Source organism: Capra hircus, chromosome 5 (assembly GCF_001704415.2).
Source record: "Capra hircus breed San Clemente chromosome 5, ASM170441v1, whole genome shotgun sequence".
NCBI lineage: Eukaryota > Metazoa > Chordata > Mammalia > Artiodactyla > Bovidae > Capra > Capra hircus.
Window position 1 is genome coordinate 87,170,685 of NC_030812.1, and position 19,673 is coordinate 87,190,357.

A 19,673-nucleotide genomic window follows, 5' to 3' on the forward strand; every position below is an offset into this window, starting at 1 on the left:
GGGCTTCCCCAGGGGCTCAGCAGTAAAGAATCCACCTGCAATACAGGAACTGCAGGAGACATGAGTTCAGTCCCTGGGAGGGGAGGATCCTCAGGAGGAGGTTGTGGCAACCCCCTCCAGTATTCTTGCCTGGAGAATCCCATGGGCAGGGGAACCTGGTGGGCTACAGTCTACGGGATGGCAAAGAGTTGGATATGACTGAAGCGACTTAGCACACATATACATCCTTTCATGGACCTGTTGGCTGTCTGTATATCTTCTTTGGAGAAATGTCTGTTTAGGTCTTCCATCCATTTTTTTGATTGGTTTGTTTGGTTTTTAGATATTGAGGTGTATATCATCTCTTTTTACTGAATGATAAAATGTTGGTGTGAGTAAAATTAGAGCTCAGGAACTGTTGAGAGTCTTTGTCCTGTCTTGGAGAAATCCCATCTCCCCTTCTGTCTAGATATCTGTTCTTTTAGCTCCCAATTAATCAGTTTGTCCTTTTCACACAAATCTTAAAGGAGAGTATTCAGGAATATAGGAAACAGAGATCTTTCTCTGATTCTCTTCTAAATCTTGTTGCATAAATGATTGCATTCTTTTCATATATATCTGAAGGAAAGCAAATTTATCCAGATAAATGTGGATTGATAAAGGCATTTTCCATGGACATATTTCCATGGAAGTATGTCCATGGAAAATATATATATGTATTTTTCCTGAAAGAGTAAAAAGGAGCTGAGAATTCGGCCTTCCATTTGGAATTCTCTGGGAAGTCCATGAGATTTGTTTCTGCTGGTTTACCTCACATGAGAATCTACCAATGCCTATGATCTCCCAGCTCTGAACCTCTGCTTCCCTAACACGCACCACCCCTAGGATTACAGTTCACCGAGACAGGGACCGAAAGTTCCAGAGAACTGAAGGAAGAGTGCTTCGAGGTCGATTGCTATCTGTGACATCCCTAGGTGGGCTGCCTCAGTGGGAAAATATGGTTCATTTATTTCACTTCTGTTGACTCAGGGAGCAATTTTGAAAAAGACATTCACTGCTAAAAAGCAAAGAATTGACAAAGTGTGTCCTCGTGTCAGGAATAATAGGTTCAAGGGTTATATTACTTTGGGTTAGTATTTACAAGGGTTAGTTTACTTTGAGGGATTGTTAGGAAGTGAAGGGTTGTTGAGAGTGTTGGTATTTGAGGCAAAGCCCCAGGTGAAAGCAAGCCCCAGGTGAAAGCCAACCCCAGGAATTTAAAAAATCCAAAGTAATGAGAGTGAGAGTGAAATAATCAGGAGGTGATCTGATTGTACTTTCAAAAATCCTTTCCTTGTTCTGTGTATGGTATGACTATATGCACATGTGTTTATTGCAGAAAATTTGTAGGATAACAGTAAACAGAAAAGATCACCTAAATATTAATTGTCATCACTACCACCTAAAGAAAACCATTGTAAGAATTTTGTTTATATTTATTCCAATCTTTCCCATCCATTGAATTATTCTTTATCAATTTGATAACATTTGAGGTAAATTGACTGAAATTAATTTCTACAACCTCATTAAAATGATCTAAAGGTCATTGATCAAAATTACATTCTTTGTATATTATACCTAAAGACATCCTGGTATTTATACTTTTCCATAAGGAATTTTTTAAGAAAAGTAATCAAGGAAAGGGGATCCAAGATCAGTGTTTATCATCAAAATTCAATTTGTCAATGTGGAATAAAACAACTAGAAATAATGTTTTTATTGATCTAAAAATGGGAATCAAAAGAAAAAAAAACATTTAGGAAATCTAAAGAGATTTGAAGCTTAGAAACATGTCCCAATCAATTTTATATGTAACCTGCAATGATCTGCATACTTTATAAGTGGAATTGCTATTCTTGGATCACTTTGAAGGTGATGAAATAAGTACCAGTGACTGTGTGAGTCTAGGAGTTTGTTCTAGAGGACAGGGGTTAAAGGTCTGTGCTAACGTCACGTTGAGCCTGTAAAGATTCTGTTATCCTAAGAGTGTTTACCTAAGCCCTAAGCTGGTGGGTTTTACTTGTGATGCCCTGGGTTATTTGGGTAGATATCGATCAGAGATAGTGTCCTCACTGGACCTCCCCAGAAAGAGTGTAAAAGGAGCTGAGAATTCCGCTTTCCATTGGGAATTCTCTGGGAAGTCCACGAGATTTATTTCTGCTGGTTTACTTTATATGAGAAGCTATCAAACTCTGCCATCTCCCAGCTCTGAACCTCTGTGTCCCTAACACGCATCACCCCTAGGATAACAGGTCACCGAAAGAGAGACCAAAAGTGCCGGAGAACTGAAGGAAGAATGCTTCGAGGTCGGTCGCTATCTGTGACATCCCTAGGTGGGCTGCCTCGGTGGGAAGCCGGACTTCCTGTGGAGAATTTACTGCTCTTTGAAGTCTCTTGGGAAGTGACCAATAAAGGTTTGTACTGCCCCTGAGGCATCTATTTGCCAGATCACTGGAGAATGTAGATTAGGAATTCACAGAACGCACTCTAGTGAGAATGAACTGCCCTTGTGAGTGAGGAAAGTATTCAAACCTAATACAGGTTTAGACGAGGTTTAACCTTGTCTATTTCAACAGGCAATGAAAACTTACACTGCTCTACGTGTTGAAGGGAGAGACAACTGAAAATACCAGTCTTGGTCAGGAAATGCGCATTTAAATTAAAATTACAAATTCATGTTATGACAAAACAGAAATATAGAATTAATATTTACTTTTCGGGTTTCATGATTATTTTTTTCAGGAACAAAGTTCAGTTTTGTAGTTTATTTTAGGAAGAATTGCGCCTGATCTGGACTAATTAGAAATTTCAACCCCTGTTAAAAGGATCTGAAATACACATGTGCTCTGTTAGCAACTATGTGAAATATTTAATAACATTTCTAATAATTCAAGATTAGCTTGGAATTAAAGTTTTAACTTAGAAGAAGTTCTGAAGGTATAATATTGACCTCCTATTAAGAAGAATGCAGGTAGCTTTTTCTTCAATACTATATAAACATAGAAATTAGAAGATAAAGGAAATCAAATTAACAAAATTGGAACAATTTCCTAGTAAAATATAACCTCTTTTATTCTGGATTAGAGAAGGCAAGGCAGAGAACCGTGACCTAAACTTTTTTAATGATAAAGGTACCTGTAAAATTCTTAAAAAACAGTTCCTTGTGGATTGATAATGTCTAGTTTAAAAGTCTCAAGACTATTACTACTAATACTGAGGGAATATTGGTAGAGAAAAAGCAACAGTTGTGAAGGTTGAGTTTTTCAAGATCAAGGAAAACCAGCCCAAATGATTGCTGGATGAAGGCAGTGATAATGTGTGGAATTTAAAGGATCTGAAATGAAAAGATGTGATGTGATCTATTATATATTCAATTTGGGGGAAATTATATTTTTTGTTTTTGTTACTTATAACATGTTTATTGCAATAATTTAAAGGATCTGAAACATACATGAATGTGAAAATTACATCTTCCTTTTAGCTAATCAGAACCAGCAAAACCTCAAAATCAAAGAAAGTACATTTAGCATCTGTTGTGATTTTTACCTTATGCTATGTTCATTCTCACATGTATACATTCATAAAATTCATAAACTCATAAATAAAAATAAATTCTTCCTAGGTAGAAATGCACAGAATGAATGTAAGAGAACAAAGCACTGTCTTCGACTCTATAGTTTACTGAGGAACAGGCCAAGAGGACAGAAACCTTAATATGGAAAAGCGAAGTGTTTTTCAATCAGCTTGTTCCTAATGTTCTTTTTCCAGTCACAAGATTTTTAAATATGCCCAAAGCTCCTGGGAGCAGAGCCATCTTTACTACACGTAAATCCCAGACTGTGACTTGAAATAGAGATTTTCTCTGCCTAGCAAGCAGGCATTCAAGGATATAGCTTATTGGTGGAAAAGAAACGGGGTGGGGGGCCTCTTTTGCACCAGGAATCTGTTCCGAAGAGTGCTGTGTGGGTTCTTCTTTTTTGTTTGTTTTTAAGTAGTTATTTATTTGTTTATTTTTACTACTTTCAGCTGTGCCGGATCTTCACTGTTGCGCGGGATTTTCTCTAGTTGCAGAGGGGGGAAGCTACTCTCTAGTTGTGGTGCCTGGGCTTCTCTTGTTCCAGAGCACAGGCTTTAAGGAGCATAGGCTTCAGTAGCTGCGCCATGTGGGCTCAGTAGCTTTGGCTCCTGGGTTCTAGGGCAGAGGCTCAATAGTTGCAGTACACGGGCCAAGTTGCTCCGTGGCACGTGGGATCTTCCTGGATAAGGAATTGAACCCATGTCTCCTGCAATCTCTGCCACTGAGCCAACAGGGAAGCCCTTGTGTGGGTTCTTCTGAGCGGAATGCTTCCCCTTCCTTCCTCTTCTCTCCTTTTAGCAAATGTTAACAGGGTATGGTTTCCTGGTGCTGGGCACACAATGGTGACGCTGACTGTTCCCCATCCCCCGCCCTGAATCTTCTAGCCTGATGACATGCATGCTGCTCTCAGGGCCTGTAACAGCCTGGTGCATAGAAAATGCTCAATGGATATTTTTTCTTTAGAATGAAGGAATGAATACATTTATTTTTCAATTTCTAAGCTGCCTTTGATACTATTTTTCTTTCATTTCCCATGCAAGATAAAGGGAATTTTCTTGTCGAGAGGAAACCCATTAAAGTGATTTACCCTAGTTGATATTTTCTCCAACATAGCTTCAATATTTATTATAGTCTGATTTTATGACATTTTTATATAAATGGACAATTATTGTGTACATCTCTGACAAGACATTGACACTATAGTTTCTTCGAAAATTTTACTTTTGAGTTTTTATTTCCCTGCTGTTCATAGCAGTATAGGAGACATCTTCAAGATCATGAATCCAACTTCTCTATTTCATAGATGAAAAGATGCCTACAAGGATGCAGTAAATGGTCAAGCACATAGCAGGATTGGGACTAGCATTTTGGTCTCCTGAGTCCACTTCTCTTTTTTATTAGCATGCAAGAATTAAAAAAATTAAATGTCATTGTCTAATGAAATATCCTGTAGGTATAAGAACACAAAAGTTGCCATCCAAAAAGCTCAGGGTTTTCTGAGACTTAGAAAAAAATCCCTCAAACTGTCTGAACATCAGTTTCTTCATGATGAAATGTACATAGTACGTATGCTCCAGCCATCTTACAAATGTTTCATGACAAACAAGAAAACATACTTATATCCAAGAAAACAAAATATTTTTTAGAGAAGGGGAAAATTCCTTACTGACAGAATTTTGCCTGTAAACAATGGAAATGTGTAAAATATAACAAGTGAGAGAGCCATAGTTAAATTATTGGGTGTTAATTCTCAGACTTCAAAATAACCTTTTATACTTTAATAATTAACCTTGAAATATATTACTTTTATGCATTCATTCATTCTTATTCAATAAAGATTCATCAACTATCTACTGGATATCAGACACTGGGAAATGAAGGGCATAGAGTTCAACAACACAGAATCGATTCCCAATCTTTCAGAATTTAGACATTAAACATGCAATTGTAGTCGACTGTAATGAGTGTAAGAATGAGAACAAGGTGCTCTAGAACTGTACAGGCAGACCTGATTTTATTGTGTTTTACATTATTGTGCTTAGCCAATATTGCATTTTTTTGACAAGTTGAATGTTTGTGGCAATCTTGCATCAAGCAAGTCCATTTTTCCAATGGCGTTTAATCACTTTTTGTCTCTGTGTCAGAGTCTATTAATTCTCATGATATTTGAAACTTTTTCGTTATTAATGTATTTGTTACGGTGATCTGTGATCAACGATCTTTGACATTACTATTACAAAAAAGTTATAACTCACTGAAGGCTCATGTGGTGGTAGCCTTTTTAACAATAATATATTTTTACATTAAGGCAGGTACATTGTTTTTAGACAAAATACTATTGCATACTTAATAGACTGCATTATAGTACAAACACAACTTTTATATGCACTTGGGAAACCAAAAAATTCATGATTCACTTTATTGCAATTTCGTTTTGTTGGGATGATCTGGATAAGAACCTGTAATATCTCTAAGGTCAGCCTGTGCTTTAGTTGGGGGAGGGGAGGTTTCTGTCTAATTGGAGGCTTGGGAAAAACCTTTAACAGAGAGACATTTGAGCTGGTTCCTGAAGGATACATAGCTGTTGGGTAGAGATGAGGAGGTGGTGATAAAGACCAGACAGTGTTCAGTGTGTGGGAACTGTACATATTGAGATGCAGAAGTGAGAAATTGAACTCTGTTCAGGGATCTGAGGGAAGCTCAGAACGGGTAAGAGGAGCAGAGCCTGAGAGGAGATGGGAGACACCAACAGCGGCTGGACTGTGAAATGTAGGTGAGTTAATAGCCTTAAGGGTTTACATTTCCAACCAAGAAGCGTGGGAAGCCATCGAAGTTCCAGATAGTGGAAAGCGGTAAGGAGTGAGATGTGTCTTTTAATTTTTTATTTTTTGCTGAATGAAAGATTCTTTAAATTCTAGTGTGCTTTATAATTTTCAAGTCTCACACACATTATTTCATGTAATCCTACAATAACTTTCCCCCCTAGCCCTACATTGCTCCTCTTCCCCTCCCTCCTCCCACGAGCAACCACTAATTTGTTCTCTTTATCTGTGAGCCTGCTTCCTTTCTTTTTGTTCACTAGTTTGTTGTAGTTTTCAGATTCCACATATAAGTGGAATCATACAGTACAGAATTTGTCTTTCTTTGTCTGACTTAATTCACTTATCATGATGTCTTCCAAGTCCATCCATTTTGTTGCAAATGGCAAAATTTCTTTCTTTCTTTCCGGCTGAGTAATATTCCATCGCATATATTAATGCTGTGCTGTGCTGTCGCTCACTCATGTCTGACTCTTTGCAACCCCAAGGACTGTACCTGCTAGGCTCCTCTGTCTGTGGGGATTCTCCAGGCAAGAATACTGGAGTGGGTCGCCATTTCCTTCTCCAGGGGCTCGTCCCAACCCAGGGAACAAACCCCGGTCTGTCTCATTGCAGGTGGGTTCTTCACCGTCTGAGGCAGGAAGGAAGACTGTATATATTAATATACACCACAAAAAGCACTATAACTAGTTGGGGGACAAGTTAGCAAGAAAGTAACAGTAAGAGATTGTCCTGTGATTTAGGAAGGAGGTTTTGCCCAAACACTGAAATAAGCTTTACTTTCAACTTCTTTGCTACAACTGTTTCTTTTGTACAAACTTGCCTAAATCATTGAAAACTGTGGACCAATGATCATGTTGAGAATTTCTGGAGTCATTAAAAAGAGTTTAATGAATGTTGTCAAAAGTAATGTATGCTAATTTAATAAATGTGAACCATTCTGAAATGTAGTCACTAAACAGATGCTTCCCTCTTAAAACTGACTAAAAACAACTTGTTTTAGCCCTAAGTCAGTGTTGACTGAAAAAAAAATGCACAATCTAAAAGTTGAGAATTGTGTTTTATTAAGTGAACTTTCTGAGGACTATAGCTTGGGGTACAGCCTGTCAGATTGCTTCAAGGGACGGCTCCAAAGTGGTAAGAGAAGAGCCAAGATATATAGCAATTTTTGCTCATTATATATATGTGTTTTTTTCAGAGTCAAGATCTGAGTGATTTCATTATATTTCCAAAGGGCTCTATGATCAGTGTGAGAACTACTGCTCTGAAGTTCCCTTAACCAAAGTAAAAAAGCCATTTTCCATAAGTGTTGTTTTCCAGATGGGCCTTCTCTAAAGCAGAGTAGAAATTATTGCACCCTCTCCAAGACTTAAAGATTCTTGTTCTTGTGTGACCCTGCTCACTTTCTCCTTCTGTCCCTCCCACCACCACTTGCAAAGACTCATCAATATGTTGCTCCATAGAGTTAAAGGCAGCCCTCCATGTCCGTGGTTCCATATCTGGACTGAACCAACTCTGGATCACAAATAGTTGAAAAAAAATTCCAGAAAACTCCAAAAAGCAAAACTTTAACACACACCAGCAGACTGACCATACCCCATTTGCATTGTGTTAGATGTTACAAGTAACCTCAGTTCAGTTCAGTTCAGTTCAGTCACTCAGTCATGTCTGACTCTTTGTGACCCCATGAATTGCAGAACTCCAGGCCTCCCTGTCCATCACCAACTCCCAGAGTTCACCCAAACTCATGTCCATCAGGTCGGTGATGCCATCCAGCCATCCCATCCTCTGTCGTCCCCTTCTCCTCCTGCCCCTAATCACTCCCAGCATCAGGGTCTTTTCCAGTGAGTCAACTCTTTGCATGAGGTGGCCAAAGTATTGGAGTTTCAGCTTCAGCATCAGTCCTTTCAATGAACACCCAGGACTGATCTCCTTTAGGATGGACTGGTTGCATCTCTTTGCAGTCCAAGGGACTCTCAAGAGTCTTCTCCAACACCACAGTTCAAAAGCATCAATTCTTCGGCGCTCAGCTTTCTTCACAGTCCAACTCTCATCTCCATACATGACTACCGGAAAAACTATAGCCTTGACTAGATGGACGTTTGTTGGCAAAGTAATATCTCTGCTTTTCAATATACTATCTAGGTTGGTCATAACTTTTCTTCAAAGGAGTAAGAGTCTTTTAATTTCATGGCTGTAATCACCATCTGCAGTGATTTTGGAGCCCAGAAAAATAAAGTCTGACACTGTTTCCACTGTTTCTCCATCTATTTCCCATGAAGTGATGGGACCAGATGCCACAATCTTCGTTTTCTAAATGTTGAGCTTTAAGCCAACTGTTTCACTCTCCTCTTTCACTTTCATCAAGAGGCTTTTTAGTTCCTCTTCACTTTCTGCCATAAGGGTGGTCTCTTCTGCATATCTGAGGTTATTGATATTTCTCCTGGCAATCTTGATTCCAGCTTGTGCTTCTTCCAGCCCAGCGTTTCTCATGATGTACTCTAAAAGTTAAATAGCAGGGTGATAATATACAGACTTGACGTACTCCTTTTCCTATTTGGAACCAGTCTGTTTTTCCATGTCCAATTTTAACTGTTGCTTCCTGACCTGCATACAGATTTCTCAAGAGGAAGGTCAGGTGGTCTGGGACTCCCATCTCTTTCAGAATTTTCCACAGTTTATTGTGATCCACACAATCAAAGGCTTTGGCATAGTCAATAAAGCAGAAGTAGATGTTTTCTTAGAACTCTCTTGCTTTTTTGATGATCCAGCAGATGTTGGCAATTTGATCTCTGGGTCCTCTGCCTTTTCTAAATCCAGCTTGAACATCAGGAAGTTCACGGTTCACGTATTGCTGAAGCCTGGCTTGAGTATTACTTTCCTAGCATGTGAGAAGAGTGCAATTGTGCAGTAGTTTGAGCACCCTTTGGCATTGCCTTTCTTTGGGATTGGAATGAATGCTGACCTTTTCCAGTCCTGTGGCCACTGCTGAGTTTTTCAAATTTGCTTGCATATCGAGCGCAGCACTTTCACAGCATCATCTTTCAAGATTTGAAATAGCTCAACTGGAATTCCATCACCTCCACTAGCTTTGTTCATAGTGATGCTTTCTAAGGCCCACTTGACTTCACATTCCAGCATGTCTGGCTCTAGGTGAGTGATCACACCTAGATCACACATCGTGATTATCTGGGTTGTGAAGCTCTTTTATGTACAGTTCTTATGTGTATTCTTGCCACCTCTTCTTAATATCTTCTGCTTCTGTTAGGTCCATACCATTTCTGTCCTTTATCAAGCCCATCTTTGCATGAAGTGTTCCCTTGGTATCTCTACTTTTCTTGAAGAGATCTCTAGTCTTTCCCATTCCATTGTTTTCCTCTATTTCTTTGCATTGATCGCTGAGGAAGGCTTTCTTATCTTGCCTTGCTATTCTTTGGAACTCTACATTCAGATGCTTATATCTTTCATTTTCTCCTTTGCTTTTTGCTTCTCTTCTTTTCACAGCTATTTGTAAGGCTTCCCTAGACAGCCATTTTGCTTTTTTGCATTTCTTTTTCTTGGAGATGGTCTTGATCCTTGTTTCCTGTACAATGTCATGAACCTCCATCCATAGTTCATCAGGCACTCTGTCTGTCAGATCTAGGCCCTTAAATCTATTTCTCACTCCCACTGTATAATTATAAAGGATTTGATTTAGGTCATACCTGAATGGTCTAGTGGTTTTCTCCACTTTCTTCAATTTCAGTCTGAATTTGGCAATAAGGAGTTCATGATCTGAGCCACAGTCAGCTCCCGGTCTTGTTTTTGCTTTCTCTATAGAGCTTCTCCTTCTTTGGCTGCAAAGAATATAATCAATCTGATTTCGGTGTTGACCATCTGGTGATGTCCATGTGTAGAGTCTTCTCTTGTTTTGTTAGAAGAGAGTGTTATGACCAGTGCATTCTCTTGGCAAAACTCTATTAGCCTTTACAAGTAACCTAGAGATGATTTAAAGTATGTGGGAGGATGTGCATAAGTTATATGCAAATATTATGCCATTTTATATATAGGACTTGAGCATCTAGGATTTTGGTATCCAGAGTGGTAGCCAGGGAGTTGTGTCCCAAATCCAACCTGCTATGGATACCAAGGGACAAGTCTACTTACAATCCTGCTGTCTAAGGCTTGTAAGTCTGGAGTCAGACTGCCTGGATTGGAATCCCAGCTCTATCATTACATGTCTAATATTGGATCCATCTCACAGCCTCTATGTCTCAGTTTCCCCACCCAAAAAAAAAAAAAAGATAATAATAGTATCTTCCTTAACAATGTGGTGAAAACTAAAAGAAAATACCAACTGTAAATCACTTAGAACAGTGCCTATCCCTTACTATTAGCTTATTTTTATTTCTTACAAAATTTATTCATAAAATGGAGACCTTGAATCATTCATTTTCACACCAACTCTCAGTCTGAACAATTGCATGATTTTGTTCTTAAGTGCAAAAGCAGGAAAAAGGGAAGAAACACATGGATCAGGATTACTATAGTCATGAGCAGCACTAAAATTAGAGGCTGGTGTTGCTTTGCCTGCTGTGGATATGCGCAGCCATGTCATCTCAAAGGCACCCCAAGTCACACCACATGAAACACACAGTCTCTGTAAGAACTAGGTTTGGCACATACATAGGTTCAAGAAGAGCACTAGACTCCCCACTTTCCTTTCATTCAGATTGCCATGACTAAGCCCTTCTTGCATAAAGCATTCAGATCTGCCATTGCGGATAGAATCAGGGCGGTCATGCCTGTGGGCTTTCTCCAAGTCTGTCATCTCCCACTGCCCCGGACTACAGTTGCTCTGATTGGAGACGCAGACCTAGTTGATTGCCAGGCACACAAACATTTGGTGACCATCGTCACCAGTAGCATTTAGTCTCTTTCCCACCAGACCTGCTGCCTCAGAGAATGATGTCTAACTCTGTAATGACTGTCCCTGCTTCTGCAACTGTGTCTTTGGATAGGAGTCAGATGAGTAGCTATGCACACTGAAATCATAGACTTTTAAATTCTCTGACTTTTAATCACTTAGAAATAGTGAAGAGTCTCTTTATATACATACTTATATATTATTATATGTATCTCCTTTTTATGACTTTCCTGGTGGTTCATTGATAAAGAATCTGCCTGTCAATGCAGGAAATGAGGGTTCGATCCCTGGGTCAGGAAGGTTCCCTGGAGAAAGAAACCCACTCCAGTATTCTTGCCTGGGAAATCCCATGGAAAGAGGCATTTAGTGGGCTACACACAATCCATGGGGTCAGGAAAGAGTTGGCCATGCCTTAGCAACTCAACAAAAAATCCTTATTATGACTGGCTCCCACCTTCCATACTGCCTTGGAGTTCTGCTTTTAACAATATTGGCAGTACTTCTAGATGATGACTTGAGGTTTTAGCTACTTCATGGACACATATGTTTATGAGAGCTCATCTTTTCTTTCTTTACTTTGCCCTCACACGAGAAATAGCTCCCATGTTGTTTCAGCAAAGCAGAGATCAATAAAATGCAAAGTATATGTTTGAAGAGTCAGTCCAAATTCAATGACCCACACTGTGGGAAAACAATAATTCATTAAAAAATAGATTTTAGTGAACCCTTGGTCTATACTCCAAATTTAAAAATAGGAATGACCCTGTTTCTAGGCTATCATACTCATCTTTAATTAGTATGCTGGGTGGGGAGTTGGGTTAAAGATGGTAAATAGAGTGAGAACTAAGGAGAGTAGTTGGCATATAAATCTGGGAAGGGCAGAGAGGGCCTGAAATGAAGCTTCACAATTAGCAGTAAGAGCACCTCCTCACAGAAAGAGTGTAAGGGGAGAAGTCTGGGGGGTGGGGGGAAATTTATTTACAATCAGGTCTCAACCAATATGGGATGAAAAACATTTTCTTAGTTTTATGCTTCTGTTCCTAACAGACTGAAATAATATAGTCATAGTATTTATAAGCACTCTTAAGGCCATTTGGGGACTATTTTATTTCAAAACTGAAAGCCTCAAATGGGAAAAAGAAGCAGCAAATTAATTAATTGTGTTTATCTTTGCATTTCACTTCTCAAATCCTACCTTTTTTTGAAATAAAGAATTCCTCTTCTCCCGTATATCCTTTAAGAAATAAAAATTTTTTGTTTGCATTAACGCAATTGTATTTGAATTTGCAACACTACATAGTTGCAAATAAAAGAGAGTGCTCAAAGGACTTCCCTGGTGGTGCAGTGGTTAAGAATCCACCTGCCGATTCAGCAGACACAGGTTCAATCCCTGTTCCGGGAAGATTCCACATGCCGCGGGCCAACTAAGCCAGTGGACCACAACCCTGGAGCCCTTGCCCTAGAGCCGGTGTTCTGCAACAAGAGAAACCCCCACAATGAGAAGCTCCAACACCACAACGAAGAGTGGTCCCTGCTCCCCACAACTAGAAAAAGCCTGTGGGCAGCAGTGAAAATCAAGCACAGCCAAAAACAAATCAACTAATTAATTTTTTAAAAAGTTTGCCATTAAAAAAAAGATTGTCCCAGAATAGAAATGTAAGACATTTAAGAAGTGTATGCCATCAGAACTTTTACTCCCCTGGATTAGATACAAATGAAGGAAGTAGTAAGTCTACAAAGAGGAGCAATTATTTGAAGATTTTGAATTATTTTGATAGTGGGCTTGAATAAAGCTTATATAAATATATATATTTAAATATGTTGCTAAGACATGACTCAGACTTTAGAGAAAAGTTCTATTGCAAACTGTTTGTCTAATTTTTTTTTTTTCTCAACAAATGGTTTTGATTGTTCCCAAACTTTTCTGGAATTTGGCGAAGTGCGTAGGTGTCCTTGAGGTTGCCATCAATCAGATTCATCATTGAATGGTTAAGTGAACCCTGTCTGTTCTGATCCAGTCTGGAAGGCTCTGCTTGTAGATTTGCAGATCATCTTCTTGTGTCCCATGCTGCATTCATCAGCCAGTGGAAGCTGGGATTGATAATATCTTTATTATCAGACTCTGCTCAAGTGGCCACTTCAATTTCTTTTAGGTATGGTCAAAAAGTTTTTTCTTAAAGATCAACTTTCAAAGGACAATAAACATGTAGGCTTATATGAAAACTACATACAACATTTACATTTTGGAAGTTACATGAGCTCTTTTCTAAATTAGTGAACTTTGTTTTGTCATGTAGTAGTATTTATATTTGCCTTTTGTGTCTCACTTCTCAAAAAGCAACTTATCAACAAGTATGTTTTGAGTGGTTCAAGAAATTTGCAGATGGCAATTCTACCTTTTGGCTGTCAATTATGACTATTATTATAAGTCATATAATACAAGTAAAATATTACTTATGGTCTGAATGATTGAAATAAGAAATTTAAGAGATATAGTAGCTACCAAACTCCATACGCTGAAGAACTGAAATACATGATGAAAAACCATGATGAAAAATAAGACTTTTTCTTCTTCATGTACAAGTGACAAAGTTGTTCTTTGAAGTAGAGTTGATGATTAATGCCAGAATCTGTATTAGCTTGGGGGATTTTACATAGAATTTCTTGAGTCATTCCTTTGCCTATGGTTTATGGTCAAAGTACCACTTAAGAAACTGATTTAGACTGTTTTCATATTCTCATACTAGGCGATTGCTCTGAGCTAGCATAAGAATTATCCTGTGCAGTTTACTAAAGGTCTTCTTCGCCTTGACCTTCCCCATCCCTCCTACCTGTTCACCGAACTCTTCCTTTTGAATGCCTATGACTCTGCTGATACCCTCTGCTCCAAAAGTAGCGCCTTGGCTCTAACTGTTCCCTCCACCTAAAAAATTCTTCCTCATGAATCAACCTGCTCGATTTCCTTTTAAGTACTTACTTTAAATATCACCTTTTCAATGAGGCATAATTTTTAATACTGCTGCTCCAACCTGTCCTTTCTCCCCAGGTGAAGTATTGGGTCAGCCAAAAAGAGGTTTTGCATTGACGTTTTTCTGTTACATCTCAGGGACAAACCTGAAAAAACTTTTTGGCCAACTCAGTACTATTGTATCCCCCTTGAACAGGTGAGGTAATGGAGCCTCAGAGAGGTTAAATGAGTTAACTAGTTCGATTTAAGCTAGTTACAATTACCTTTATAATTCTTTAATAAATATCCTTGTGCATGCATATTAAGTCATTTTAGTCATGTCTGACCCTGTGCGACCCTATGGACTGTAGCCCGCCAGACTCCTCTGTCCATGGAATTATCCAGGCAAGAATACCGGAGTGGGTTGCCATTTCTTCCTCCAGGAGATCTTCCTGACCCAGGGATCGAACCTGGGTCTCCTGTATTGACAGGTGGATTCTATACCATCTGAGCCACCTGGAAAACCCAAATATCCTTAAACACATATCTTATTTTCCCGTCAGGATAATTTTCCAGATGTAGACATGCTGGCTATAACAGTAGGCATATTTTCCAAAAGTATAGTATTTTTTGGCTTTATATTTTAATAGTAGTGGCAGCAATGGCAGAGAGCTAAAATGAAGTACTATATGAAAACTTGAATGTTGGACCAAGCATCCCCCTTTAAGATCTGTCCTGTTTTCCCCCTTGTCAAAAGGTACTTGCTTAGTTCCTAGAAGGGAAGTGGTTCTTTATTCTGGGAGAAAGTAAAAAAAGTGGAAGTGTTAGTCACTCAGTCATGTCCAACTCTTTGCAACTATGAACTGTAGCCCACCAGGCTCCTTGGTCCATGGAATTCTCCAGGCAAGAATACTGGAGTGGGTTGCCATTCCCTTCTCCAGGGGATCTTCCCGACCTAGGGAAGTCTCCTGCATTGCAAGCAAGACCCTTTACCAACTGACCCATCAAATTTGCTCATAATTTGAGCAGTAGCTGATACTTGGTCTTATCTTATGCCCTTGGGCCACCGAAGGAAAAGAGGTGAAAGGTGATTACTACTGCTGAGGGCACATGCCTTGAAAATAGCTATTTGTCCCACCTTTGACACGTCCATGTAGATAGAGCTTTAAGCTGGGTACTGCTTTATCCCAGTTGTCTCTTCAGGTTTCCTTGAAATATTTGTGATTTGCTGCTGCCAATCTGCTGCTCTCTGGCAAAGTACCCAGCATGGAATTGAAACAAATACTAACTCTCTGATAGTATTCTTTAAAACCTTTCTTTTACAAAGCTAAATAAATCCTTGTGCTTGATTCTAGGTGCTAACTTAAAAATGAGGACTAACACAATATTGTAGACCAACTATACTTCAAAAAAAAGTTGGCTTGGACTTTCCTGGTGGTTCAGTGGTTAAGACTCCACCCTTCCAATGCAGGGATGCAGAGGGCATGGGTTCAATCCCTGGTCAAGGAAATAAGATCCCACATGCTGCATGGCACAGCAAAAAATATATGTTTACTTAAGCAACATAGAAAAATTGAGGACTTGTTTCCATTCCTTCATCACTTAACATGAGCTATTAACCTGAATGGTAATGGGACCTTTTTTTTTCAACAGTCGGTGGCATCTATACCGTGATTCAGACAAAGGCCAAAACAACAGCAGATGAATGGGGAGACAACTATTTTCTGATTGGTCCATATTTTGAGCATAATATGAAGACTCAGGTGGAACAGTGTGAACCTGTGAATGATGCTGTTAGAAGAGCCATGGATGCGATGAACAAACACGGCTGCCAGGTAAGAGACACTGTCTGATGCTTCCTTCAGCAAGTCTTAGTAAACTGTTGTGGAAACACACCACCCTTTACACGAACTCATGAGAAAAGACCACTCATCTTCTTAGGCCAAAGAAGTTGGTGTATGAGAAAGACGATGAACTTGATTTTAAATAGGTTACATCTGAGACACCTCATGAAAACCTAGTAGTATAGTAGGTTTGGAACTCAGCAGAGGGCATAGAATAGAGATGCTTGGGGAAAAGTCAGTTGTGTCTAAATTGTAGTTGACATTATGGGTGTTAATAACATTATTCAGTGGAAGATTATAGACTAAGAGGCAACATTTTGAGCCAAAACTTGGGCGATGTCAGTGTGTTAGAACATCCACATGAAAAGAAGTCACAGACTGAAAAAGCAGAAGCTCAGCTAATGGTTAGAACCAGAAGGGCTTTGTAGTTGTGACAGTGTTAAGGTTCTTGAGTTAGGAAGATTATCCCGGATTATCTGGGTGGATCCAAAGTAATCATAAGTTTCCTGATATTAGTAAGAGGGGGGCAGTAGAATTAGAATCAGAGAGGAGATATGGCAACGTGGGCAGAAATTGAAGTGATGAAAGCTTCGAGGTGGAGGAAAGGGGCCACAAGCCAAGGAATGCACATGGCCTCTGGAAACTGGGCAAGGCTAGAAGACAGATTCTCCCCGAGAGACTGCTAATGAAATGCACCTCTGCCAACATGTCAGTTTTAACTCATAAGACCCATTTCAGAGGGCTAACCCCTAAATCTGTAAGATAATAAATTGTGCCATTTTAAGCTACTAAATTTGCAGTAATTTTTGCCACCTCAATAGGAATAGAGATGTCAAGACAAGGAAGGAGAGAGTTTCAAGTACAAAGGAGGGATTGGATCAACTAAGGATTGAACCCAGGTCAGTTGGGTTGAGTAATACTGAGGTCATTTGTGATCATCTTGCTAATGACAACTTCAGAGGAGAAAGTGGGGTTAAAGCAGATTGCAGTAGCTTGAGGAATGAATGAGCAGTGAGGTAAAGGACACAGAAATGTGGCTGGGAGGTTTTTCTACGAAGAGGAAGGATAAAAGTCATTTCAAGTGATATGGTTCTGAGAATTCATGTTTTCTTAAATATGAGTGAGCATATTTATATTCCATAAAGAAGCATCCAGAGGACGGAGAGAAACTGAAAGTTTAGAAGGAATAGATGATGAGAGTAAGGTCACTGAGAACAGAAGAAGAAATGAGATCCAAAGCCCTGCTGAAAGGATTGTTCTTCATTCCTTTTGCTCAAACTGGAAACAAAGGATTAATGCAAACAGAAATGCGTTACTGAGGAATTCAAGATCATCTCACTCTGTGTTTTCAGTGATCTTAAGTGCTCAAGATAAAGTTCTGAGAGTTAGAAGGCAAGTATTAATATAAGAGTGTGAAGAAAGAGATTCTGGAAAAGTGTTTAAGGAATAGGGAAAAGAATTTCCGGACATCGCTAAGGTATGTGTGTGTGTTGGTCGATTAGTCATGTCTGACTCTTTGTGACCTCATGGACTGTAGCCCACCAGGCTCCTCTGTCCATGGAATTCTCCAGGCAAGAATACTGGAGTGGGTTGCCATTTCCAGAGGATCTTCCTGACCCTGGGATTGAACCCAGGTCTCCTGAATTGTAGGCAGATTCTTTACCAACTAAGTCACCAGAGAAGCCCCTCCTTAAGGTATAGTCGTGACTTTTTAATGGCACAAATATACACAACTGTGACTTTCTCCAGGAGTCTCCTACACATGAATGAGTTCTATTTTGAGAGCACATTCTCAGGTTCAATTGTTTGTTCACCAAAGTTAGCCTAGGTACCCAACTAACACAATTGGCTTTAGAGCACTGTCCTGCAACAGGTTTACAATACTTTTCACACAAACAATACATGAAAAATGAACACAAAAAGTAAAACATTTTTAACCTTACTGTACAGTGCCTTCAGCAGTACAGCAGTACCGTCCCATAGCTAGCATTCAAGGGCTGGCAGCAGGTGAACCGACAAGAAGATTTACTGACTGGAGGAGGGAGGTGGGAGATGGTAGAGCTGAAGGATCCTCAGCAATAGGAAAGAGAAGGTGAGCTGTAATTTCATGCATGCCTGATGTTGATGGCACAGGGTCTGGGGCCTGAAATAAAGTGCTATACTACTGTATTCTATGTAGTACTGTACAGTAAAGAACACAAAAGCATAACCACTTGTAGAAGATGCACATGTGGCAATGTATGCCACACATGTGAACTAATTTATGTGATTGGGCATGTGAATGCATGTTTGTATCTTTGAAAGTTCGCAGCTTGAAGGTTTATATGTAGAGGGGCTTTACTGCAGTCAGCAGCCCGAGTGAAAGTGTTAGAAGTTAAATAGTTGGAGATTCAATGTCGTTTAATTTCAGCAGGTGTGCAACAGGGCAAGGTGGCATAAGTCTTGGAGGTAACAGTACAATTGACTGAATTAATGGTTGAGTTGCTGGATGGTTGGGTCTGAAATGGACAGGAAAGGAAGCGATGAAAGGAAAAAAATGGTGATGATGTAGGACAAGAAGGAGGGTCCTAGAAACTGGAGATGCTGAAGAGGAAAATGAAAGAATACATACACTGGGAAAAACACATTGAGAGAAGTATGGAAGTTGTAGTTGAAGGATAAACATTTTAGAGGAGTAAGAGTTCAGCTATTGACAAGGATAAGATTGCAGCCTTGAGTCTGGGTGGCTGACATGCAGTGGACATGAAGTTCTTTAAAGTCAGTAAGGTCAAATAGCTATGAGGTAAGTGTGTAGGATACAATCCTGATTTTAAAACTTCCCAGAATAAGATAGAAAAGTACCCAAGAGATTCATAGAATAGGGAAAGGTAACATGTTTGAATAATGTAAATTTCAGAGATGTCTTTATATGCAAAAAAAGAATAAGGTTTTAAAAGTTTCAGTATGATGTAAAAAAAATCTTAACTTTCCTTTGCATTCACCTGAGGAATATACTTTCTAAGAGTGGAAAAATGAGTTTTCATTGAGATGTCGATGGGAGTGGTGATGTCTAGGAGGTTTAGGGTATAGAACACTTAGTTTAAAAGGGAAGCTGAAGTCCCAGAGGATATTTTGGAAGCATATCACAGTGAGAATGGTGTGGAGAATTAGAATAACAAAGGTTGCAGGTTATACTGTTGGGATAAAATGAGTGAGATGTTAGAAGGGGTTCACATTTGAAAGTGTGAAAGTGAAAGCCTATCAGTCATGTCTGACTCTTGGCGACCCCATGGACTATACAGTCCATGGAGTTCTCCAGGCCAGAATACTGCAATGGGTAGCCTTTTCCTTCTCCAGGGGATCTTCCCAACCCAGGGATCAAACCCAGGTCTCCCACATTGTAGGAGGCTTTTTTACCAGCTGAGCCACAAGGGAAGTCCAAGAATACTGGAGTGGGTAGCCTATCCCTTCTGCAGAGGACCTTCCCAACCCAGGAATCAAACTGGGGTCTCCTGCAATGCAGGCGGATTCTTTAGCAACTGAGCCATGAGGGAAGCCCCTCACATTTGAAGCTCTTGTGAAA

The 19,673-nt window shown here is 39.5% G+C and overlaps 1 protein-coding gene across 1 annotated transcript in view; it reads left to right on the top strand.

Annotated features, from left to right (window-relative positions):
* Positions 2,078–19,673, top strand: part of GYS2 (glycogen synthase 2) — a 57,612-nt gene continuing 40,016 nt past the window's right edge. The window contains exons 1-2 of the mRNA XM_005680786.3: positions 2,078–2,432; positions 15,921–16,102. Of these exons, the coding sequence (XP_005680843.2) occupies positions 2,315–2,432; positions 15,921–16,102 (300 nt within the window). The 5' untranslated portion in view covers positions 2,078–2,314. The remainder of the gene's footprint in view (positions 2,433–15,920; positions 16,103–19,673) is intronic.